Source organism: Penicillium longicatenatum, assembly GCF_028827895.1.
Source record: "Penicillium longicatenatum strain IBT 33135 chromosome Unknown contig_3_segment0_segment0, whole genome shotgun sequence".
NCBI lineage: Eukaryota > Fungi > Ascomycota > Eurotiomycetes > Eurotiales > Aspergillaceae > Penicillium > Penicillium longicatenatum.
In genome coordinates, this window is record NW_026643121.1 from 2,677,873 (window position 1) to 2,702,185 (window position 24,313).

At 48.8% G+C, this 24,313-nt stretch overlaps 9 protein-coding genes across 9 annotated transcripts; 8 read left to right on the forward strand and 1 right to left on the reverse strand.

The window, feature by feature from the left end:
* Positions 1–175: 175 nt before the first annotated feature.
* On the forward strand, positions 176–1,186 carry N7484_006369 (dihydrodipicolinate synthase family protein; the record flags this gene model as incomplete). The annotated part of the gene is made up of 1 exon (XM_057116787.1): positions 176–1,186. The coding sequence occupies one exon, from the start codon at positions 176–178 to the stop codon at positions 1,184–1,186; it is 1,011 nt and encodes a 336-aa protein (XP_056972670.1).
* Positions 1,187–1,975: 789 nt separating this feature from the next.
* On the forward strand, positions 1,976–3,268 carry N7484_006370 (NAD(P)-dependent alcohol dehydrogenase; the record flags this gene model as incomplete). The annotated part of the gene is made up of 5 exons (XM_057116788.1): positions 1,976–2,050; positions 2,110–2,137; positions 2,188–2,247; positions 2,298–2,339; positions 2,391–3,268. 5 exons carry the CDS (start codon positions 1,976–1,978, stop codon positions 3,266–3,268), a joined length of 1,083 nt encoding a protein of 360 aa, XP_056972671.1.
* A 1,874-nt stretch (positions 3,269–5,142) lies between these two features.
* N7484_006371 (F-box/WD repeat-containing protein) lies at positions 5,143–7,356 on the forward strand (the record flags this gene model as incomplete). The annotated part of the gene is made up of 3 exons (XM_057116789.1): positions 5,143–5,914; positions 5,977–6,322; positions 6,381–7,356. The coding sequence occupies 3 exons, from the start codon at positions 5,143–5,145 to the stop codon at positions 7,354–7,356; spliced, it is 2,094 nt and encodes a 697-aa protein (XP_056972672.1).
* A 590-nt stretch (positions 7,357–7,946) lies between these two features.
* On the forward strand, positions 7,947–9,104 carry eb1 (microtubule-binding protein BIM1; the record flags this gene model as incomplete). The annotated part of the gene is made up of 6 exons (XM_057116790.1): positions 7,947–7,960; positions 8,032–8,103; positions 8,201–8,235; positions 8,363–8,440; positions 8,502–8,974; positions 9,042–9,104. The coding sequence occupies 6 exons, from the start codon at positions 7,947–7,949 to the stop codon at positions 9,102–9,104; spliced, it is 735 nt and encodes a 244-aa protein (XP_056972673.1).
* A 1,313-nt stretch (positions 9,105–10,417) lies between these two features.
* On the forward strand, positions 10,418–12,010 carry N7484_006373 (uncharacterized protein; the record flags this gene model as incomplete). Its single annotated transcript, XM_057116791.1, has 1 exon — positions 10,418–12,010. The coding sequence occupies one exon, from the start codon at positions 10,418–10,420 to the stop codon at positions 12,008–12,010; it is 1,593 nt and encodes a 530-aa protein (XP_056972674.1).
* Positions 12,011–12,793: 783 nt separating this feature from the next.
* N7484_006374 (uncharacterized protein) lies at positions 12,794–12,982 on the forward strand (the record flags this gene model as incomplete). Its single annotated transcript, XM_057116792.1, has 1 exon — positions 12,794–12,982. One exon carries the CDS (start codon positions 12,794–12,796, stop codon positions 12,980–12,982), a length of 189 nt encoding a protein of 62 aa, XP_056972675.1.
* A 505-nt stretch (positions 12,983–13,487) lies between these two features.
* On the reverse strand, positions 13,488–14,495 carry N7484_006375 (uncharacterized protein; the record flags this gene model as incomplete). The annotated part of the gene is made up of 1 exon (XM_057116793.1): positions 13,488–14,495. One exon carries the CDS (start codon positions 14,493–14,495, stop codon positions 13,488–13,490), a length of 1,008 nt encoding a protein of 335 aa, XP_056972676.1.
* A 2,840-nt stretch (positions 14,496–17,335) lies between these two features.
* On the forward strand, positions 17,336–21,431 carry pmcB (putative calcium-translocating P-type ATPase(PMCA-type); the record flags this gene model as incomplete). The annotated part of the gene is made up of 6 exons (XM_057116794.1): positions 17,336–17,413; positions 17,483–18,391; positions 18,445–18,875; positions 18,929–19,071; positions 19,131–20,568; positions 20,621–21,431. The coding sequence occupies 6 exons, from the start codon at positions 17,336–17,338 to the stop codon at positions 21,429–21,431; spliced, it is 3,810 nt and encodes a 1,269-aa protein (XP_056972677.1).
* A 1,125-nt stretch (positions 21,432–22,556) lies between these two features.
* Positions 22,557–23,904, forward strand: N7484_006377 (uncharacterized protein; the record flags this gene model as incomplete). Its single annotated transcript, XM_057116795.1, has 3 exons — positions 22,557–22,623; positions 22,675–22,772; positions 22,828–23,904. The coding sequence occupies 3 exons, from the start codon at positions 22,557–22,559 to the stop codon at positions 23,902–23,904; spliced, it is 1,242 nt and encodes a 413-aa protein (XP_056972678.1).
* Positions 23,905–24,313: the final 409 nt, after the last annotated feature.

Below are 24,313 nucleotides of genomic sequence, written 5' to 3' on the forward strand. Positions count from 1 at the left end.
TCGGAGAATTGGCCGAACGTGGGGGAGTGACATTGACTGCCGGAACATTAAAGGAAAACAATCGGCCAAGTGTCTTTTGTTCTCAAATTGTTTTATTGTACATTCTATAACCCAAAAGTCATTGTAAGTTCCATCAAACTATACCTTCATAGCTTTAGCTAACCAAACCAGCATCATGTCGCCCACTCCTCTCCGCCCCGGCGTCTACGCGCCGACTATGACCTTCTTCGACCCCGTCACCGAGAACCTCGATGTCGCTTCTATCCGCCGCCACGCAGTTCGCCTGGCCAAGGCCGGCCTGGTCGGTCTAGTCACCATGGGATCCAACGGTGAAGCCGTGCACCTTACAAACGAGGAGCGCATGACCGTTACACGCGAGACCCGCTCCGCCCTCGACGAAGCCGGCTTCCAAAACGTACCTGTCATCGCCGGTGCCAGCGAGAACAGCATCCGCGGTACCATCGAGCTCTGCAAGCAGGTTGCCGCTGCCGGTGGCGAGTACGCCCTGATCGTGCCCCCATCCTACTACCGTGGCGCCGTTGGCAACGACGAGACTCTGTACGAGTACTTCACATCCGTTGCCGATGGCTCGCCCGTTCCTCTGATCCTTTACAACTACCCCGGTGCTGTCGCGGGTATCGATATGGACTCCGACCTTATCATTCGTATCTCTGAGCACCCCAACATCGTTGGTACTAAGTTCACCTGTGCCAACACTGGCAAGTTGACTCGTGTCGCTACTGCTCTGGGCGCTATTGTTCCCCCCTCCCCATTGGCTCCTGCTCAGCGTGCTGCCCCGACCGTCACCAAGCCCAATGCCAAGCACCCCTACGTTGCCTTTGGTGGTATTGCCGATTTCAGTCTCCAGACTCTCGTGTCCGGTGGCTCAGCCATTCTTGCCGGTGGTGCTAATGTTATTCCCCGTCTGTGTGTGCGCATTTTCAACCTCTGGTCTGAGGGCCGTCTTGCTGAGGCTATGGAGGCGCAGCAGCAGCTTAGTGCTGCGGACTGGGTCCTCACTAAGGCTGCTATCCCCGGTACCAAGTCTGCTATTCAGTCTTACTATGGATACGGTGGATACCCCCGCCGACCTCTTGCTCGCCTCAGCGATGCTCAGGCTAAGGAGATTGCTGATAAGATTAAGACTGCCCTGGATGTTGAGCTTTCCTTGAAGGATGTGGTATAATTATGACTTGATGATGTAAATGGATTTGGGAAATACTTAGTTATATATGATCAATGATGACTGAATTGTTCAAGAAACCTTTACGAAATCTCTGAATCTAAAACCCTAATAGAATAAAAAATCAAAATTTGCACACCCCTCATTCCTAGCTGTAATGGACCATCCTTATCGTAATCGATAAGCTCCATCTTCACGGGTCCCAAGTTTCTCCAGCGATTCTAATAGGTGGAGAAACCCTGTCGGAGTTGATACGAGACGTCACTGTTATCGTCTGCCCCACGCCCAGGAACCACCCCACGCCCACATGACCTGGTAATCCACTTGACCCAATTAAAATTTGATGCTCGGTATAGTAGTTACCGGACCCGGTCTAGTTATATGCAGCGCTTATCTTGATGCATTCGGGTTTCATGCCCTAGCTGAGCCGCTACTGGAACTATATCATGTTTCACAGCCTTGGCCGAGATACGTTACATGGAGCATTGAGCTATGAAATGTTATTCGTGGAGGACAAAGGATCCCGAGAATGTAGATCAAGAAGTAAGTTTGTCTCGGACGAGAATGACGCTGGTTCTAGGTGGATACTAGAGGGTATACGGGGCGTGACGGGGAGTCATTTAGCGGACCGTGCTTTAGATTGTGGAATTCTTTTTCCTGGGTTGATAATGATATACCCCTCCACTGCCCATTTCATTTTTTTCTTACAGTTTTTATTCTCACGTCCTGTCCTCTGTGGTCACCTTGAGTCTTATCAAAATCTTCTCCATACTCAATTGAACTACTGCTATCATGCCTTACCCTGAGGAAGCTGAGGGTTTCCAGGTCGATGGACCTGACTCCTTTACCGAATTCCGCAAGCGATTCGTGAGTTGGCGCGCATGATCTCCTCTTGGGATCTTCTAACAATCCTCTGCAATATACAGTTCAAGTTGAAGCCTTTCGGCGACTATGGTAGGTCAAAGAGACATCTCACCCCTTTGCTTATCTCTAACATAATTTAGATGTCGACGTCAAGATCGAGGCATGCGGCGTCTGCGGCAGTGATGTCCACACCATCAGTGGTACGAAGCCATCCCACACATACAATGACAAAGACTCACAATATCCACAGGTGGATGGGGAGACCAGAAGTTCCCTCTCTGCGTCGGCCACGGTAAGACCCAAGAAGACACAGTCATGTATATATAGGCTAAAACTTTCACAGAAATCATTGGCCGCGCTATTCGTGTCGGGCCCAAGGTCACTCTAATCAAAGAGGGCCAACGCGTCGGCGTCGGCGCCCAGTCCTACTCCTGCGGCGAGTGCAAGCAATGCCTTAACGAGAATGAAACCTACTGCCCCGTGCAAATGATGGACACATACGGCTCCGAGTGGCCCGAGACCGGCATCGTCAGTCAGGGTGGTTACTCCTCGCATGTACGCACACACGAGCACTGGGTCTTCCCCATCCCCGACGCACTAGAGAGTAACTCCATTGCCCCCATGCTGTGCGCCGGACTGACAGCCTACTCGCCTCTTGTGCGTAACGGTGCCGGACCAGGCAAGAAGGTCGGTATTGTTGGATTGGGCGGAATTGGACACTTCGGAATCATGTTTGCTAAGGCGCTTGGTGCGGAGGTTTGGGCCATTTCACGATCCCGGGCTAAGGAGGCTGATGCAAGGAAACTTGGTGCTGATGGGTATATTGCTACCGCTGAAGAGGGATGGGAATTGCCTCATCAGTTTTCGTTTGATCTGATTGTGAACTGCGCCAATTCTTCTGAGGGCTTTGATTTGGCTCGGTATTTGTCTATGATGGATGTTCATGGACGGTGGATTAGTGTTGGTTTGCCTGAGGAGGAGGGGCAGGTTATCAAGGCGCAGAATTTGATTGCTAATGGTGTGCTTATTGGTGCTAGTCACCTGGGCAGTCGGAGGGAGATGCTGGAGATGCTGCAGCTGGCTGCGGATAAGGGTCTTAAGGGGTGGGTTGAGGAGATTGCTATTGGGGAGGAGGGACTGAAGGAGGCTATGCAGCGGATGCAGAAAGGCGACGTGCGTTATCGGTTTACTTTGACTGGCTATGAGAAGATCTTCGGTTAAAAAGGTTGGGTTTGGAGTTTGGGACGGTTGCGTGGAATGAGGGAATCTTAGCATAAGCGATTGGTGAATGAATGTTGATGAATGATAAACGTTATAGAAGACAAACTTGAAAGAAAGGTTGACAATGGTTGGAGGTGCATTTCGGACACAATATACCAGTCTAAATGATCTTTGGAAAGGTAGATGAAAAGCCTGAGGGTAAAGTAAGCATTCATCAATCCGAAGGAGAAATGACAGGTAAACAAAAGATTCTCGAACCCACCTTCGTAAGCAAGTCGACACATTGATTCGAAGGAAGACAACCAGCTGAACCAAAAATTTTCACTCGCCCGAAGGTAAAAAGTCGATCGACCTGAAGGAGGAAACACAGGCCTTAGAAAAGGTAGTCAACTGAACCAAACATGCGTTAAGAAACAAGGAAATGGAAGCATAGCAAAGCTTATAGATGTTCAAGTCCCAGAACTTGGTTTCCAGTGTCAAAGTTGACATATTCATAGAGGAAATTGATCAATGAAGGCTTTCGAATGTTCATTAGCCTTACACAAAAGACTTAACCGGGTCGACCCCACTGGAGACACGAAATATAAATATTGAACAATCCCAGCGTATGATTTTCTCTATTATTGTCATGGAAGCTCATCACTAGTCACCATCAGTCAATCTATTCACTTCCTCCACACGAACACCGAGATCCTCTCAGACCCCTTACCGATTGGACTTTGACCGTTGAATCCGAGCTCACGAACTTGGAGAGAAATTGGGGGCTGGTTGGTCCTTTTTGAAAGGGAACGAGACGGTGTCCTGGAATGCTATGAGTGTTGAATACCTTGGCATATATTGTCGCCGGACACTGACGTGAATCAGTCACGCCTATTCGGAGATATATGTTGGATTCACTTCTATCATTCGCCGCTTTGACTAGAGCTGCTCAAAATCACACTGGAAGACATGACACACGGCCGAGAGTATGCCTTTGGCCATCCAAAGATGAAGAATGATGGAGGGAAGAGATCCGCGGAGTGATACAATCAATCTGTATTTGGCTACATGTGATATGTGAGTATGGGCATGTGTAAGTGGTTATCTACTTGAGTGACGTCACGTGTGAACTCAACGGACTCTATAGATAAGCGGACTGAAGATTCGAGAAGAAGTTTTACCCCCAAATTCCTGCTTTGCCCGATTGTAATCAGAGTTGGCAAAAACCTTGGATGAGGAGGCCTAAACCGCCACTCGGACGCCCAACCATTGGTTGTCCGCGAAGTACTCGGTACTTGGATCGGAAGGCAACGTACAATGATCTTCTAGGTAGCGGTACTCCACACTCTTGTCAGCCCCAGAATTTGCCCCCAGATGCTAAAAAAAAATTAATTCTTTGCAGAATCGGGTAGCGGCACAAGTAGCGGTGACCTCAAACTTGGTAGTGCTAACCATAAACTTTATGGACACTGGTACATTTTAGATACTTTGCGATACAGCCAATCAATCGATGCCGATTCACCGCCCGACTCTCAGACCCATTCGATCTTTCCTTCTGGAATTCATTGCTTCTCCTTTATCTCTCCTTGCGCAGCCCTCGTTTCATTATTTTTTTCTCTTTGATCATTATCCTGTATTCTAAACCATTGCATTCATTCCCTTCATTTTCTTCGATTCCCAGGGCACGTTGTGTCGTTACAATCTTTCCATACATTGATTCGCCCCTGCGCCTTCAGCCCGGGACACTTGCATTTTCTATATCAACACCATATAGACTGGGATTGGAGAAAAAGTTCAGTCTTTTTGTGAAAATATACTACTGATCAGCCAAAGGCCATCAGCGCCAGTATAATCCTTTTTAATTCGCCTTTCGTTACTCCCGAATTACCGACGTCATGTCGCCACGAGAGACCACTACCTCCACGAGACGCCACCCCTCGCTATCACTTCGCCCACGAGCCCGAACCGCCGTGCAGATCACATTTCCCAAAGAATGCGCATTCGGCGAGTGGAAAGGGGGCTCCCAGGTGGAGGCATGCCTAGATAATAATGTTTCGGTGGTCGAGGAGTTGGAGCCCTTTTCGCACGCCGTCCCCCGGCGGCGTGCCGCTAAGAGCTTCTCGAGCTTACGCCACCCGATGGATGGCCTAGTTGCGTTGGGACGCCGTCTTTCGGTCACCCTTCGCAACAAGTCATCGAAGCATAACCTGCGTGTTGCCGGAGAGGAGGAGGAGGAGGAGGAGGAGGAGGAGACCGAACGCCACTACCAGATCGCGGGCCGTTCCCACAAGCGCAATGCTGCGTCTGGTAATTGGGATGTGCGACCTCAGCTGTGGACTAACGGCTATAGCGTTAACCGACGTCCCTCTCTGAACAGCGTCTCCGCATTACACGGTTTCTATGCGCCCACCGCAGCTATTCCAATTCCCATCCCGGGGCATGGATCGGAGCCGCCCATCTTACCGAATGATCGGTTCTCGGGTGCGGCGGCTCGTGCGGCGGCTGCTGCGCAGAATGAACAGATGGAGATGGCTAGACTCGAACTCGCTCGGTCGGAGCGAGACAAAACTCTCGACACGATCGTGACGCAGGATTCAGAGAGTGGGATCGAAATTGATCTACGGGACCACACTGACTCGGACACTGAGCTGGACATTCTGCGCATTGGTAAGGCCTCTACTACGCACTCGACCCTCATCACATTGTTTGCATGCTAACTGATCTCTTAGATCCGGCTTCGTATTTGCCAGCGGAAATCATGACACACGTTCTTTCTTATCTGGATCCTGCTTCCTTGTTGAATTCCGAGCTTGTATCGCATCTTTGGAACCAGCATGCCTCGTCTCCTTTTGTCTGGAAGCCCGTGTTTCGTGGTGCCTACCCCCGTCGCCCTGCTAATTCTACCGCAACCAAGAAAAAGCAATCTTTCGGGTTGGGAAAGAAGATTCCTAACCAAGACTGGAAGAGAATGTTCCTTGTCAGGCGAGCTCTGGAGCACCGTTGGAAAGAAGGCAAAGCGGCAGCTATTTACTTGCATGGACACCAAGACAGTGTCTACTGCGCGCAGTTTGATGAGTACGTTGTATCCGCCCACTAATCTCATTTCTTTACATCCGTACTAATGTCCTGTTAGAGATAAAATCATTACCGGGTCTCGGGATCGCACGATTCGTGTGTGGGATGCTCACTATCCTTGGCCTTGCCTTAAGGTCATTGGTCCTCCTCCTTCGAATGATGCGCCTGGAATTGGCCAAGTGAACAACCCAGCCCAACAGGCGACTGGAAAGTCTCCCTTTATGACCATCTGTCCCCCGTCCACTCCCCTGGAGAACATTGTTACGCCAATGGAGCAGCCACTGGATTACCACAGTGCATCGATCCTTTGTCTGCGTTTTGATGAGGAGATCATGGTCACTGGGTCTTCGGACTATACCTGCATCGTGTGGGATATTAAAAATGATTACAAGCCGATCCGTCGTCTTGCTGGTCACCGTGCCGGTGTGCTGGATGTCTGTTTTGATGATCGTTACATCGTTTCATGCTCCAAGGATAGCACCATCTGCGTATGGGACCGCAAGACTGGCGAACTACTGAAGAACCTTGTTGGTCACCGCGGGCCGGTGAATGCCGTGCAACTGCGGGGTGATCTCGTGGTGTCAGCCAGCGGTGATGGCGTGGCCAAGTTGTGGAACGTCACATCCGGCCACTGCGTCAAGGAGTTCCCCAGCAAGGACCGCGGTTTAGCGTGTGTTGAGTTTAGCGATGATGGTCGGACCATCTTGACCGGTGGAAACGATAAGACTATTTATCAGTTCAATGCCAACACAGGCGAGTTGGTCAGTGAGCTTCGTGGTCACACTGGATTGATCCGCTCGCTGCACCTGGACAGCATGAACAAGCGTATCGTCAGCGGCAGTTACGATATGAGTGTCAAGGTCTTCGATGCTGACTCTGGCGAATTATCTATTGACCTGCCTGGATGGACCACGAGCTGGATGCTAAACGTCCAGTCGGATTACCGACGCATTGTGGCCACCAGTCAGGACTCCCGCGCTGTAATCATGGATTTCGGCTACGGCCTCGACGGGATTGATCTGTTGGAAGAGTGATCTCGAGTATCTTCTCATATAATATTTTTGCTCTGGAAATAATATTTAGCGTGTTTTTCTTCTTTTGTTTGGGACAGATTGATTGGCATTCATGGGTGGATTCTGGGGGAGTTAGCATCAAAATTGGGAACTTCGGACATTTGAAAATCAGGTAGGGGGGGCACTCGGGGCATAGATATTTCATACGCTCATTTTTGGGCTTTATTGCGTTAAAGCTTGGGTTACAGCAATGATATACACTTCGATCACACAGACTGTGTCTAAAAATCTTTCTTATGGTTCCAATAGTTGAATATAGTTCCAGAGAACCGAAAAGCTAGAAATGGAAGCCTGAGGCGATAAGGCGGTGAGATGACGTAAAGTCCTTGCGATTGGTTGTTTTGGTGCCTAGTGCCACTGTGATCCGTGGGTTTTGGCATCAAAACAATCACGTCGCTGTTTTGCATCAACACAGACAGGCAGACCCTGACAAGGAGCCCTGGTTCCGAATTATCACGTCCACATTAGCGCTTCACTCACTCCCCTAATTCTCACGTTTCCCCCACCCCCTTCTCCTTTGCAATTTCGGCTACGGCTATCACTACCCCACCATGGGTGAATCGAGGTTCGGCTTTCACCCCCTGTCGTCAATTAGTTGCGCGCCAATGATGAACTGACAATATTATTTTAATAAAGACAAGAGCTTCTGGCTTGGTTGAACAACCTGCTCCAGTTGAATATTACCAAGATCGAACAATGTGGAACCGGGTATGATAGATCGACAAGCCCCCTCTCGCGACGACTGGCCAACGGATAGGCGGCTCGAAGAGTGTGACTGACATGGGATTCTGCATGTTCGATACAGTGCCGCGCTATGCCAGATCTTTGATTCGGTCTTCAGTGAGTGCAGCCTTGATTGCAAGATTTGTCGACTAGCGGTCAGACGCGAAAGGGGAAAGAGGGAGGGAGAAAAAAAAAAAAAAAAAGCTGGATGGTCTTTACTGATGCGGTGATTTTTTTTCTCTAGTGGATGTGCCCATGTCACGCGTCAAGTTCAACGTCAATACCGAATATGCCTACCTGCAGAACTTTAAGGTCCTCCAGAGTATGTCCCGACGAACTTAATCTCGGTCCCCGACTCCCATCCTGACCTAACATTCGTCCAGACGTCTTCGCCCGCCATGGCGTAGACAAGCCCATTCCTGTTCAATCCCTTACCAAATGCCGCATGCAGGATAACCTGGAATTCCTTCAGTGGGTCAAACGTTACTGGGACCAGCACTACCCCGGTGGTGAATACGACGCCGTTAGCCGACGGAAGGCTTCGGGTGCCCCTGCTGGTACTGCCAGTGCTTCCTCACGCGCTCCCTCGGCAGGCTCTCGCCGTGGCGCTACCCCGGTCACATCTGCTGCTCGTCCCCGGGTTGCTACTTCAGGCCCCAACACCTCGGCCCTGACACAGGAGATCGCTACCCAGAAGGAGGCTATTGCTGGTCTTGAGAAGGAGCGGGACTTCTACTTTGCTAAGCTGCGGGACATTGAGCTGCTTCTGCAGACCGCGATTGAGGCCGACCCTGAGCTGGAGAAGGAGGAAGATACTCTCGTGAAGCACATTCAGGGCATTCTGTACTCGACTGAGGTGAGTTTATGATTATGTCACTGATGCTTATCGGCTACGAGGCCCCATACTAAACTTAATTTTCCAGGATGGATTCGAGATTCCGGCCGAGGCGGAGGAGGGTGTGGCCGATGAACTGGAGACATTCTAAGCCGCAAAATAGGGAGGGGAATAGAGAGCGCGATGTCCCATTTTACTAAATACCCCCCGTTTGTGTTTCTCGAGACGAGAGCATAGTGAATTTACCTGTGAAGTACAGAGAGTAGAGATGATTATTATTGGAATGGTTTCACCATGGTTAAGATGAGTATCAAGTAATCTGTAATATTAATAACTGGGACTGCTGTCCTTGCTGAACAATAATTAAACCCGCGTGAGACGCTAAACCCATTGTAGCTTAGCGGTGGTGACAGTGGCTGGCCAGAACCCTCGGCAGTCTCCACTTCGCCTTCTCTGATTCGTCCTTTCACTCGTGTACCTGCAGCGTCACTATTCCTTTTTCGAGCCCCCCCCCCGTTGGTCTCCTCGCATCTTTATGGATTTTCCCTTCCCAAATAAACAAAGATGCTTTCGGAATCAAACTTGTTTCTTCCAACTTTGAAATCTTCAATCCTTTGTGAGCATCTGGACCGCCTGAAAGTATAGGGGAAACCCCCACGAGTAAAGACCAATTTGGCCCCGTCGGGCTAGTTCGTCATCCACGCGGGTCGGGACTTAGCTTCGATTAGGGGAGCGCTGGGTCCCGGTCTGGCCGTTCCACCCATTTCGCTTTTTTCTCTTCTCTTCTCTTCTTTCCCCCCACTCTCAAGACATACTCACCAGAGTCACTGTTTCTGCAGAAAGAAGGTCTTCGGGACTACGTCGTGTCAACGCCCAGTGCGTCTTGCTTATCACCGTTGAACCCGTATCTTCCGGGTCGGCGCTGATATCACTTGACCGTCAGTGCTTTGGAGGGAAAATCGTCTTCTGCAATGTTCAACATGGACTAGGCCGCGCGGTCTCTCCTTGAATTGTGCTTTTTTCTTCACTCTTTTGATTCTGGTAAGTTGCTCATGGGAAATTTGAGTCCGAGTGAGACCCAAAAAGAAAACCACAAATGCACCATATCTACCTTGTCACACCTCGATGAACAGTGAATCGAACCATGCTAACAGTACCCGAACTCCAGGCTATTCAGACGAATGCCATTCACTCATTACTGAATCCCAAACGTTGGCGGCTCATTCAATCCGGCCAACATCCATTCCTTACTTCTTCCACCAACTTTATCCTTTTGGAAACTTTGGTGTCATTCCTTCTATCGAACTAGCGGGCAAGACCCGGCTGCTATCTGTCCCGACGAACCACTCGCCAAGGAACATACACTTCCATTCACTATCGTGCTGGTCGATCCAGCCCCGACCTCTGTGAGGACATACGACAAACCTTTGTTCTCACATTCTTTGTTTATCAACCATCGACACGATGTCTCACCACGGATATCGCCATTCTCGGATCGGGAGGATCATCAATGCAAAGCATCGACATGAGGCTGGTGACGGAGATGTAGTGGATGACTCGAACCCAATTGTACAGGACGTGGCCGAAGCGCAAAAGCCTCTGGTATCTGAAGTCACAATATTGGCCGAGCCATGCTACCCGTTGCTGGATAAGGCGTGTCTGGAGAATAGAGCCACCCTCTCCGAAGACTTCCTGGTAAAACGACAAGCGGAATCATCCCAAACCTTAGCTGAAGTGCCGACTGTAGTGCAAGTGGTGGAGAGCGCCTCCCAAACTTCATGGCCATCCACCGGAATGGATTTTCCAATGACCAATTCAACCACAGCTCTCCTTAGCGTGACGATCTCAGTGAGTGATTCGTTGCTGGTGTCTTCTCCAACAGACTCTCCAATCACGTCGATCACGTCGCCTGCTACTCAGATCACGACTACGGCTACAGCAACGGCAACGGCTACAAGCAAGCAGCGTGTACCTATCTCGTCGCCCAAGGTTTCTGCGGCTGCTAGCTCTCAGCCTCATACTTCTACTCCCCTGGTTTCATCTGCCAGCAGCCCGACAACTTCATCTACGACCAGTACCCCAACTGTGAACAGTGTTTACTATCATCCCTCGTCATACTCATCTTTTTACTCCGACTCCGACACTACCACTTCGTGGACTGGCTACTATTCAAGCTCGATGCAATCGCCATCTTCATCTACGGGACTGTATGGAGGTGCTGTGCAGACTGGTCTTAATTCTGGCTCCGGAGTCGACGATGGATCAGGGTCATCCACGAACACAGGGTCCTCAGGCTCAGGGTCTTCTATCTCCCCTACAACATCCAAAATCGTGGGCGGAGTTGTGGGTAGCGTTGCAGGTCTGGCTTTACTTTTCGCTCTTCTCTTTTATATCCTCCGCCGACGCGGTTACCTCCAGCGCTTTTTAAAGGACCAAGGAACCGAGACCCTTCCATCCAGCGATGCTGGGACTGCTGCTACCAGAGAAATGTCCGAGAGACCCTCAAGCGTTCTTACCACTTCGTACCTGGCTCCTGCCTTCATGAAGCGCTGGCGCCAGTCCACCATGACCACAAAGACCGACAGCACAATTGATTCCAATTCCAGCGAACGCGGATTTCAAAAGATTGCTGGCCGAAAGATTCCTCCCGTCCTCACTCATGGAGGAGATGGCTTTGGCGGTGGACTAGATGGCGATTCACCCACCGTCCCTGACTATCTAATTGGTCTATCTCCCCCATCCCCCGGTGCAGGACCAAGTGGAGGCAACCTATCTTCTCCGGGTGGAGGTCCGCCTCCAGCTTCTCCGTTCGGCTCACCACTTGATACGAACTACACCCGGGAAGCGGACGAATTTCCACCCCCAGAACGGCCCAAGATCCAACTACCAGTCTCCAGCTCAGTGAATTTCGGCTCTCCGACCATGGTCACATCTTCTCCCCATCTTATTCCTCAACCTCAAAGTGCGGTGCCTGTACAGCGCGATTCAGTGGGACGAAGCCATCCAAGCCTTGACGGAAGCCGCGGCAGCCGCTTCACGGAGAGTTTGGATCTGTGATCCTCACTCTTCGAGATATGCGATATGCGATACGAACTAGAAAAAAAAAAACAAAACAAAAAGCCGATGCATTACGGGACTTGGAGATCCGACCTAGCCAATAGGTCATGATCCATTTGAGCGCTTTGATTTGGTTACCGTCCTCTTTCGCCATTATCTTGTTTTGCTTTCATCTTCTTCTGCTCTCGGAGCGCTTTCTGTCTTTGACTGTATTTTTCATCTTGCCTTTCTTCTATTGTCATTTCTTCCATATAGATACCCATCCTTTGATCCCCACCACTTGTCAATATTTTGTTGTCTGTCTGTCTCTATTTCTTTTTGTCGTTGCTTCCAGGAACATTTTGGTAATAAGGTTATGAGCCAATCTTTGGTCATACATTAATGTGTGGATAGTCCAGGATAATTTAATAATTGTACCTAAAGCAAATACTTTCAATCATGGAAGCCTCGATCGGGGCACTAAAATCTCCTTCCAGCTCTTAGTATTATTGCACATCGATTTGGCTTTGAATTCCAAGGCAATGGATTGCGAAGTGCATTCGGGTACCAACTAGAGGACTTGGAAACGGTGTCACCATCTACACTCTTTCATTGTTCCCCCTAACCCTAAATGCCAAGTCACGCTCAACCACATCAAGAGATTAATGGAAATACGTAATGATTTTCCGGTTCTTCACAAATACAGATACGTACGCAAATACCGCATGCTCATGTGCGTGTAGGGGCTACGTGTGATGCTGGAATCTTCTAGAGAAATGCAAAGAACTCGTAATAACCTCAGCAATGGTGGATCTTGCGGATCGACCGCCTGTCATTTCTCCGCCAGTCGCAATCGTCCCCGAATTGGCCCGCAGACCATCAGTCAAACTCCCCGGTCTCGACTCTCTATTCGAAGTCTCCGGGGATCCCTTGGACAAGCCATGCTGGGCTCTGATGATGCCTTCACCTCTCCCGTCCGAGTGGCAATCCTAGCGCTTACTGATACTTTTGAAACTGTACAACCGGGAAACGATATCCTAGTATCAAGACAAGGTGATCTAGCTCAATATTCTCAGCATTTTGTGGCTACATATTCAGCACTAGCCTCAGAAGTGTGGTATTGATGATACCCATTCCACCGTGGTATAAGAGCCCTCGGGAAGGGCTCTCATTGAAGCACAGACGAGCGCCATAATTCCAAGTCGTGTAATCACATAGATGTACGTGCTAATCCGCTTGGGGATAAGTTGTATGTTACGAGCCTTTTTCCAATGGGATTCATCGTAGAAAGTCACCATGAAAGAGGGAAGTTGGCGATTTTCTCTCAAGTAATCGACAACAGCCATCGCAAAGTCAACGATGATGAAGATTACTACTACGCCGATAGCAATAAGATTGAGCGAATTCCATGCTATTCTTTCTGCATGTGTAGGGAAATCAAAGTCCCATCTATTAGAATGGTCAGTGTCATCGTATCGTCGACAAATGATGGGGAGGCTTACGCAGCAAGATGTATCCCACTGTATGCTAGAGCAGCAAATGAATAGATGAAGAGTGATATAAATGAGAGGATCGTGGCCCCCTTGTTCTCCTTCTTCCTCACAACCTCGCCCTCTTGTGGGGGGTCTATGACAAAGATTGAAGTCGTGAGACTTGATTTGAGGGTATCCAGCATGGTCTCTTTCTTGACTTGGACCTTCAAGTGAGTCCATCGGTGAGAATCAATCTTATCCGGGAAATTCGCCTCCAAAGTCCGACGGTCACAGGGTAGAATCACAAGGACGGGTGTGCTGATGTCCTTAGGTTTATACCACCAAGTGAGATATGTAAGAATGGCGATGACGACATAGGCAACAGTTGCCAACTCCAATGGCGATACTGGAATGTGGTAACCCCATCTTGTGAAAGCGTTGCAGAGAAACCACGTAACTTGGAATAAGGTGAAAAGTTTGGCGAACGAGTCTGCTTTAGCGCGAGACTGGATCTCCTGCTCAGGAAGGTCCGAGGGCCTCACAGTGCCCGATGTAATAAAATCCACCATCTCCTCATCGGTTAGTACACTGTAGACCCATTCATCCTTTGTTCGTAAGGCCAATGCGCCCGCGTTGATGCAGAAGGCCTGAACTAGTGACCACGTCTCAGAACCTGGATCTGCACGAAGTTTCTCGGGTGGGCTGTGCATGGAGGTCTCAGGTGATTTTAGTTTAGTTGGTTCATGGTTCAATGCTACATTATACATATTTTGGGACTCTCTTGCATTTGTAAGCTGTAGCCAGGCGAATCCGAAAATCACCTCCGGGACTAGGAGTGCCATAAACCAAGTGCGTAGGAACATGATGGTTTGTCGGAAGTTGGTAGCATCTCGATTAGGTACATCGGCATGTATGACTGTCCAAGTGCAGGCAAATATGGTGGAACCACAAGCCCAAAGTATGTCCCAAGCAGAGCGGCTATCGTCATCCAGTCGCCAGCTCACTAGGCTGGTATGTGTGGAGTTGGAGCCCATGGGCAGTGAAATTCGTAAATTAGGTTCTTGGTGAGAATGAAAAGGTAAACATGCAGGGTGGCCTGTAAGGAGTGGCACCGAGAGTTCTAGCCGTGTGAATCAGGAGGTGCCATGGTTCGGGGTCATCTGTGGGGGCGGGAAGGGAAGAAGTTTCGCATGACTAAGCATAATCTTCAAACAGTCTCAAAAGAACGTGGGAAGTTCTGATAATGCGTGAAGCTCCACGTCTACTTTATCCACGCAACATCTTCTCATATATCACCTGTCTCGCTAACATGTGTCCTCTGGCTTAGCAAACTTGCCTTGACCATGGTAGAGATTCCTAAGATTGCCGAGATTAGGTGCTGCATACCTGCGAAAGGACCCTAGACGCGTCCATGGCTGATACAAGCCTTGGCTCAGACCATTTCCTAGAATGCTGGGAAAGCTCTAGTCACACCGTTGGCAACATGCTGAGGCTCGCTCTCCGAAATTGTCAGAAAATGCGAACTGACAAAGCCCTGCGAACCTCCGGCTGGGATCGATATACATCAGATCCACTGTCTAAGTTGTCGAGTAGGCAACCAGATACTGAAAGAATAAGGCGTGACAGGCTATCCACTTTATGAAAGCGGAGAGTCCATCACCGCTTATCATAGCATGTACACGTAAGCTCAAGCGCAATTTCAGGTGGATTCGGTGCCACGATTCATTGCGCCATTCGTGTAGTCTTGTCAACTTGTCAAACGAAGACCGGAAAGGACATGGGATACCGAGGCTGCCAGGTAGTGAAACAATGGCTCTATCTAGTCAATAATCCGGTATCTTATAGTACCATGACTATTGCCATCGCGAATTATAACTCAGCAATCGTCATTCCTACCTCAAAGCCAACCACCTCACATCAAACAAACCCCTACCAAGGGCAAAGCAATATTGATACCAGAGCTGAATCTCTTAGTCCCACTCCAATGACTCCACTACATTATTCCGCGATGGCAGAGACAATCTTCAAGACATGAAGGAGTCATCCGCTGAAATCACTCAACACCCTGACAGGCTGAATTGAAAATCCCAGTAGTGACTCAGACGAACTTGAATAAAACACCCATGTGGGACTTTTGGTCACAAGTCAACAGAAGTCAAGAATTAGAGGAGCTAGGCCAACTTTTTATTCAACCTAGGGTATAGGGTCTAGGTCTTGGGGCTGTGCTTCTAGCCCTGGCAAGGATTAGGCTGCTGCGGCAGTACGGAGCCTTTTGGCTGCGGGCTGCTGAGGAGCATCCGCGTGCTTGTAGGTAGAGATTATGCAGAGAAGGGCTTACTACTCTCTAGGAGAGAAAGAAATTCCTGTTCGGGATCATTGAACTTGACTTGTATGGGTGAGAATGGATTTGACTGTCCGGTTACATTTTTGATTATTAGCGGCTTGACAACGGACACCTGCAAGGGTTTTTAAGATTCCGACAAAACATATCAGGAGATATAGAGACAATTTAGATTGATGTAGCATCATGTCTGTGGGAATCCATTTTATACACGATATTACAACTTAGTATAGATGCTTGATAAGAGCATGAATACGAAATCTGCCTTGGGTGGTGTGTTGCCTAAATAGCTGGCATTTAAGACATCTTACCCCAGGCTAAATGTGTTACAGCCTCCTCTGCTGATCAGCCACCATGTACCCCAAGCGCATATACCCGAGGGTCTGGAGGCTCAGCTTGGCTTATGCCCGGAGCCTGGAGATCATCACCTTATCTCCGCACCGCCACAAGGTTAATTGCCACGGGTCTAAGCCACACGGCTGTGGCTAGTGGCAAGATCATCGCCAAGCTTCCTTGCAGACTGAATCATTCACGCGAGCAAGTGCTGAGTGGCCAAATTATATGTCAGATCGTCGCATCCCTGTCACCACCCGCCAATGAGGGTTTTTTGTTGCTTACAGAGATGGATTAATAATGCGGATGATTTCCAAACTTTGTCAGGACAGACCTCTTCAGAGTACCTACATACTTAACCTATACCAAGCCACTATGACACACTTGACAATATTCTCTCGCCTCCTTACTTGTGGGAAAGAGTGCCATGAAGGTTGATGGGTGACCATTCTATCTGACGCATAGAGTTAGGCGGGGTTTCTCAAATTCCGTATCATTGGTTTTTCATTGAGGCGCAGCAAGCAAACCACTCCACCCATGGTAACCGCCGGCAGGCCCAAATCCGTCAGCTCAGACGGGGATTGGATCGCACTCTCGGCGGAACCAGTTTCAATATCTGATTCTGTCGTCAGGCCCAGCGCCACGGGTCAGCAAAGAATAAGCTGGAGTTTGAGAGATAGTATGCCGGCGCCTAGATTCAGTTGTCAGTAGTAGATCCATGCATTGGAGGTCACCCGGTCCGTGTACTTTTAGCGGCTCCTTCCAATTCGCCCCCAAGTATTATCTGTATCTCTGCTACCTCGGGTTATGTAGCCTTTGAATGGGTTGGGCCGCCCAGTAAACTTAAGATAAGAGGCTGTGTTTCTTGGGAAACGTCATCTTCAAAGGATCACCCCGGGTGACGAGCTTTTTTCTACTCTCGTGCCAATATTATTACCGCCGTTCTTCTGAACACACCTGTGGAGTCTAGCTTGGCATCTTCTTAACTCTGAGCGAGACTGAAATGTCCTATCGACGTTCGGCTCCTTCTTCTCTGGGCGATCTAGGCATTTATACACAGCCACCTTGGCATTTTCAGAGGGGGTCATAACAGCCTCTTGCGCCCCAGATTTGGAACAGGAACCAAAAACGAAACTACAAACCGACATTTCCTTATCAATCTTGCATAATTGAAGGAGCGAACTTGGTGCATTAGCGGCCATGTCTTCTCCAAATCACAACCCGCATCAGGGCTCATTTTTGAGCCCGATTGTGGTTACCAACACTTCCGGCAGAGAGGTACGTTCTATACCATCTGAACCTGGGTTAACGCCAAATTTCATTCATACTAACGTGCTTCTACTTCAGCGCTCGCTATCAGTTTCGTCAGTAGCAGCCTCTTCATCATGTCCTAGTCCTACAGATTTTGCCCATAGTCCATCATCAACTTTATCCCCCGACATGGCATGGAATCAAGATTCAAACCACTTAAGCGTGCAACATGCCTCGCATCGACCCTCACAGTCCATCGACGGAGATACTCTCCGTCCACGCTCGGACTCATTCACCTCAAATACAGATACAATGGTGCTCCGCTCACGAACAAATTCCGACGTTGGCACCAAAATACTATACGACGATGTCCCACTGTCCGAGGCATTACGACCTGATCCTCGTGAAGAAGCGGATTTCCATGTGCAAGAAAATAGATTCGCCTTCTCACCCGGCCAACTAAATAAAATGCAGAACCCGAAATCTCTCGCTGCTTTCCATGCTCTTGGTGGCTTGCAGGGACTTGAACGTGGTCTTCGGACTGATCTTCATGCAGGTTTATCTGTTGATGAAGGTCGATTGGCTGGATCTGTGGATTTCCAGCAGGTTACGCCGCCTTTATATGATAGACGGTCCTCGACTGCCAAGGCACCTCTTGATGAGAAGAGTAACGAGGCGCTGAGCACCACGCCTGAGGCTTTTGGTGATGGTGGTTCACCATTTGAAGACCGGACCCGGATTTTCGGGAAGAATCAACTCCCGGCTCGAAAGTCGACTGGATTCTTCAAATTGTTTTGGATTGCATATAATGATAAAATTATTATTTTGTTGACCATCGCTGCTATTGTCTCACTGTCCTTGGGCATATACGAGACTATTGACGATGGCACTGGTGTGGAGTGGGTGGAGGGTGTTGCTATTTGTGTTGCTATTTTGATTGTCACTGTTGTGACTGCTGCCAACGATTGGCAGAAGGAAAGACAGTTTGCCAAACTCAATAAGCGGGTGAGTTTTCTGGCTTGTTTTACTATATCATATGCTGACTTTTTATTCTTTAGAATGATGACCGAGATGTCAAAGTGGTTCGCTCGGGCAGATCCATGATGGTATCTGTCTATGATATCATGGTTGGCGATGTCCTTCACCTTGAACCTGGTGATTCGATCCCAGCGGATGGAATCTTAATCTCGGGGCATGGTGTGAAATGTGATGAATCGTCTGCGACGGGTGAGTCTGATCAGATGAAGAAAACGGATGGCAATGAAGTCTGGCAACAAATTATCGAGGGGAGAGCGACCAAGAAGCTTGACCCTTTTATGATCTCCGGCAGCAAGGTTCTGGAGGGCGTTGGTACCTATTTGGTTACTAGTGTTGGGCCATATTCTACATATGGTCGCATCATGCTCTCATTGCAGACTACTAATGACCCGACGCCGCTCCAGGTGAAACTGGGTCGCTTAGCTGATTGGATTGGATATCTGGGTTCAGCGTAAGTGAACAATGCCTTGATACACGGAGAGCTATACTGACGAGCTCTTTCAGTGCTGCCATTATCTTATTTTTGGTCTTGCTGTTCCGATTTATTGCTGACCTGCCAAATAACCATGGCAATTCCGCTGCCAAGGGCAAGGAGTTTGTGGATATTCTCATTGTGGCTGTGACTGTTATTGTTGTCGCCATTCCAGGTAAGAAATTCTGCCCCCTACATAATATTCTCAAAGACTAATACCTGATTTCTATTTAGAGGGCCTGCCTTTGGCTGTCACACTGGCTTTGGCATTTGCTACCACGCGCATGGTCAAGGAGAATAACCTCGTTCGTGTCCTTCGGGCCTGCGAGACAATGGGAAACGCCACAGTTATCTGCTCAGATAAGACAGGAACTCTGACACAGAACAAGATGACTGTGGTTGCCGGTACTTGGAGCTCAAATCAAAGCTTCAACCAGTCCACTGAGATTGACGTTGAACCCACCGGTAACATACCAATGAGCACTGCAGAGGTCTTCAAAATATTTTCAAACCCGGTACGAGATCTCATTGTCAAAAGTGTCGCTTTGAATTCTACAGCATTTGAAGAGTTCAAAAATGGCCAGAAACAATTCATGGGAAGTAAGACAGAAGTCGCTCTCCTCCAGATGGCTCAAAACTACCTTGGCATGGATCTTGTTTCGGAGCGTGGATCTGTCGAGATTGCTCAACTCATCCCCTTTGATTCCGCACGGAAGTGCATGGGTGTCGTATACCGACTACCGAATGCAGGATACCGTCTCCTTGTCAAGGGTGCTTCAGAGCTCATGGTTGACGCTTGTTCCGCGCAGATCGCAGATCTTGATGCCGGCAAGGAATCACTGTACACCGAGTCACTCTCTGAAAAGGATAGACAGGTCATTCATACGACTATTGATCAATATGCCAAGGGGTCTCTTCGAACCATCGGAATCATCTACAAAGACTTTAGCTCTTGGCCGCCGCCAGATGTTAAAAGGCTGGAAAACGACCCTTCAGCCGCGAGCTTCGACGATCTGTTCCACGACATGACATGGGTTGGAGTCGTCGGAATCCAGGACCCGCTTCGCCCAGAAGTCCCATCCGCCATTCGTAAATGTCACTCTGCAGGAGTCCAGGTCAAGATGGTGACAGGCGACAATGTCGCGACGGCCACAGCTATCGCGTCAGCCTGCGGTATCAAGACCGAAGACGGTCTTGTCATGGAAGGCCCTAAGTTTCGCCAATTATCGGACGAGGAGATGAACGAAATGATCCCTCGTCTGCAGGTTCTGGCTCGTTCGTCGCCGGAAGACAAGCGGATTCTTGTTGAGCGATTGAAACTTCTTGGTGAGACTGTCGCTGTTACAGGTGATGGCACTAATGATGGACCCGCTCTGCGCACTGCCGATGTCGGCTTCTCTATGGGTATTGCTGGAACGGAAGTCGCCAAGGAAGCCAGCTCGATTATTCTTCTGGATGATAATTTCCGGTCGATTGTCACGGCCATTGCGTGGGGTAGGGCTGTCAACGATGCTGTGGCCAAGTTCCTGCAGTTCCAGATTACAGTTAATATCACCGCTGTGATCTTGACTTTCGTTTCATCAGTGTATAGCAGTTCAAACCAGAGTGTTTTGAATGCGGTGCAGTTGCTCTGGGTTAATCTTATCATGGACACATTTGCTGCTTTAGCCTTGTGAGTACTTCTCTTCCCTCACCAAACAAGTCACTTGCTAATACAACAACAGAGCCACCGATGGCCCCACAAAAGATATCTTAGATCGAAAGCCCGTTCCTAAAAGTGAATCACTTTTCACCCTAACGATGTGGAAGATGATTCTTGGACAGTCCGTTTATAAACTAGCCATCACCTTCATGTTATATTTTGCTGGCGATCAAATCCTCAGCGCCCACCTCGTCTCCGACGATCCAGCACTCCGCGCCAAACAACTTTCCACAGTCGTTTTCAACACATTTGTATGGATGCAAATCTTCAACGAACTCAACAACCGCCGTCTCGATAACCGCTTTAACATCTTCGAGGGCATGTTCCGCAACTATTGGTTCTTGGGTATCAATACGCTCATCGTCAGCGGACAAGTGATGATCATCTTCGTCGGAGGCCAGGCATTCGGTGTAACCCGACTCAACGGCACTCTGTGGGCAGTTTGTATAATCTGTGGCTTTGGATGTCTGCCATGGGCCGTGGTCCTCCGCCTAATTCCAGATCGTCACTTTGGCGTTGTGTTCAATGCCATTGTCACTGCATGTGTATTCATTTTCAGGCCGTTCTTGGTAGTCTGGAAGGTTATTGTTCGTGGTGTGAAAGCGATCTTTCAACCCGTGACGCGATTTTCCCGTCGGGTCTTTTCTCGTCGGCATGTGAAGACTAGCGAATCTGCCACTCAAGAATCTTCCGACGCTCCTGAGGACTTAGGCGCTCCGGTGATTGATGAGGAGAATCCTACGGAGCAGAAGGTGGCTCGAGAGGAGAGCCCAGAGCGGCCTTCTGCGCCGGCGATATCGGTGCCTCCGATTACTGTGACTGTGTCACCATAGATACTGGATTTTTAAGAGAGTTTTATTATGGTTTACGAATGGGTGGCTGTTTGATATAGATGTCGATAGCGTTTAGCGTGTTCTTTTTTTGTTTTTGATTTTTCTTCTTCCATGCCTGTATGATACATAGATGTCACGAAATATCTCTTTTCATCATCTCATTAATACTATACAAGAAAGCTACATATGTTTCCTCAACTCCAAAGAAAATTGAAGACTACAAGGATCGTAGATTTAACACTGTTTCAGTTTTCAAATGCAAATAGTTGTATATGTATAGAATACATTCCAATGTCTGGTTGGTCCTACGTTGTACCTCATCGGCCTGTGTGAGTGTGATTCATCTGGAGATGATACTTCTGTAGCACGAATATGTGCTACTGTATGACATATCTTCGCGGGAGGTCATTTCTCTCCAATGCTGCCCTTTACCTAATACTGTTAATGTGGTATTTAACTGACTTTTGGGGCGTTCAAATATAGCGCTCCCTTAAAATTTAGATGGCATTTGGTCTAGTCTGAACTGGGTTACCACTTTCCCAAAGAGATAGGGACACCCATGCAAACAATAGATGGGGAAATTGCATACATGCATATGTGGAGATTGCAATGGGGGCCAAAATGCAGAACTCCCTGTCATCACGGGTGTTACCCTCGGAATAAGCTAGGTAGCCCTCAGGATTGGGAATGATATCTGACTGCATCTTTAAGATAAACTCTACTTCACATAAACTTCCAAGGCCTGTCATGTACATCAGATTACCTGCAGGAACTGAAACAGGGGAACTTTGGAAAGAAGGTCACCTTCTGTTATTCCCGATCAACATTCGAACGTGATGTCTTTGGTAGAATCGCTCTAGGCCAACAAATCTCCCATTTCAACAAGAGTTTCATTGAATATACTTTGTAGTTAATAATCTATAATTAGTGAGACAAAAGCTTTGATTTGCTTGATTGGCCTATCAATGGCCCCCACGCATGCCGCCCGCAACAAAGCGACTAGTTGCCAAGACCCAGGGATCATCGTGACTAAAGCTGCAACCCCCTCCTGAGAACGTGGAGCTTCAAGATGGATTTCCGATTTTGAATCCGTCCAACACGTCGTGAACGGTACGGGGCGAAACAATGTCGACTTTGGAATCCTCGGGTTCACGGAACTCGATCCACAACCCGATCCCTTCTTCGCTCTCCTGTAAACAAAGCCAAGTTTCTCCGCACTCCCAACCCAGCTAACAACTTCCAGCTGAATGCGCAAAGGCGGCCGTGATCATCGATTCATTTATTAACCCAAAATTCATCGGCGATGGTGGCATTCCGCGCAAGATCCTTTTGCGCGCAAAAGTAGGTGCTATTTGTTTTATCCTGATCCTGGCTATGCGGAGACTTACAATTCTAGGCCCTGATTATCTGCACCGTACTTCGAGTAGGGTTCTTGGGCTGCGGGCGTTTCGGTTCTGGGGTTGTTGTAATTCGTCTCCCCGATGGGAACTGGTCCGCTCCGTCGGCCATCGGCCTCGGCGGGGTGGGAATGGGTGGGCTTATTGGAGCCGAGTTAACGGATTTTGTCTTCGTCCTCTATACCGATGAAGCAGTCACCAAGTTCATGCAATCCGGGTTCTTGCATTTGGGTCTCAATGTCTCGGTTGCTTTTGGGGTGGGTCGCAGTGCGGAATCGGGTGGTATAGTCGGGTCAAAGGGCGTGTCGGGCTTCTACTCCTTTTCGAAGACTCGGGGGTTATATGGAGGTGTTTCGGCTGAATTGGGTGTTATTGTTGAGCGCTCGCGGGCCAACAAGAAGATCTATGAGCGGAAAATCAAATCGGTGCATCTGGCCGGTGGGGAGATTCCTTCTCCCCGTGAAGCTGAATCACTGATACACATTCTCAATTCGATGATGCCTCGTCCTTCCAAAAAGCCTGTTGCAGACCCTGTCGTCGATCCTGTTGTCAATCCCATCGTCAATCCTGACTCCAGCGGACTCCAATCTCTGGGTCGTGAAGTGCCACCGGAGCTGGAGATGGGTGACCTGAGCAACTTGGGTCCTGGGCTTTCTGACATTGGATCTTCCGAGGCTCACTGGAGCGGATTGTCTGCTCAGGGCAGTACACATAAGCCCAGGGAGCTTAACAAAGTCCCTCGAGAGCTCCTTGGTAAACCTATCCAACCTGTTGAGTCGGCTGAACCGACTCAGCCTACTGAGCCAGCAGAGCCCTCGAAGGTTTTTGAATTGGAGTCGCGCCATGGCTCTACTCTTCCGCCCAGCGAGAACCTTTCGCATCATGCCTCTGTGAATTCGTCTACTGAAAATTCCTCGCAGCACACATCGCTTCAGTCGTCTGTTGTAAACCCACTGGAGACGCGAGAAACGCGGGACTCGTCTGTTGTGGCGTCTCCTGGTGTCATTCCTGAGAATCCATCTAAGGAAGCGCAAGCCGAACACGCAACAGACCAAGATGCAACGGTCAAGGCTTGATTAATTGCCATTTGAGTTCTTTTACCAAGCATTTGATGCATGCGAGCGTTGTACTATGTTTCTTTTGTTCTTCCCTTTTGTTCATTCACGTGTGATGGGATTTGTATGGTCGGAATCTTGATTTAATCTCCTTGGTGATATCCCTAGCTAGCTTTATTCTCCACATATGCATTATGTATACGGATAATATAACTCATTTAATACTCAGAAGACCTTTTTCTGACTTATTTAATTTCCCTGCTGCCAAGTGTATACGATAGCTCTAGGTAAGAAAGAGGATAACGGTAAATCCATTATGAATGGATTTAATTAGATACAAGATAACAAGTGAACCAGCACGCAGTTTTTTTCAGAAGGAAAAGACTGTAGCATCGAACTCATAATCTCCATTTTGCGACGTTGCCATGTT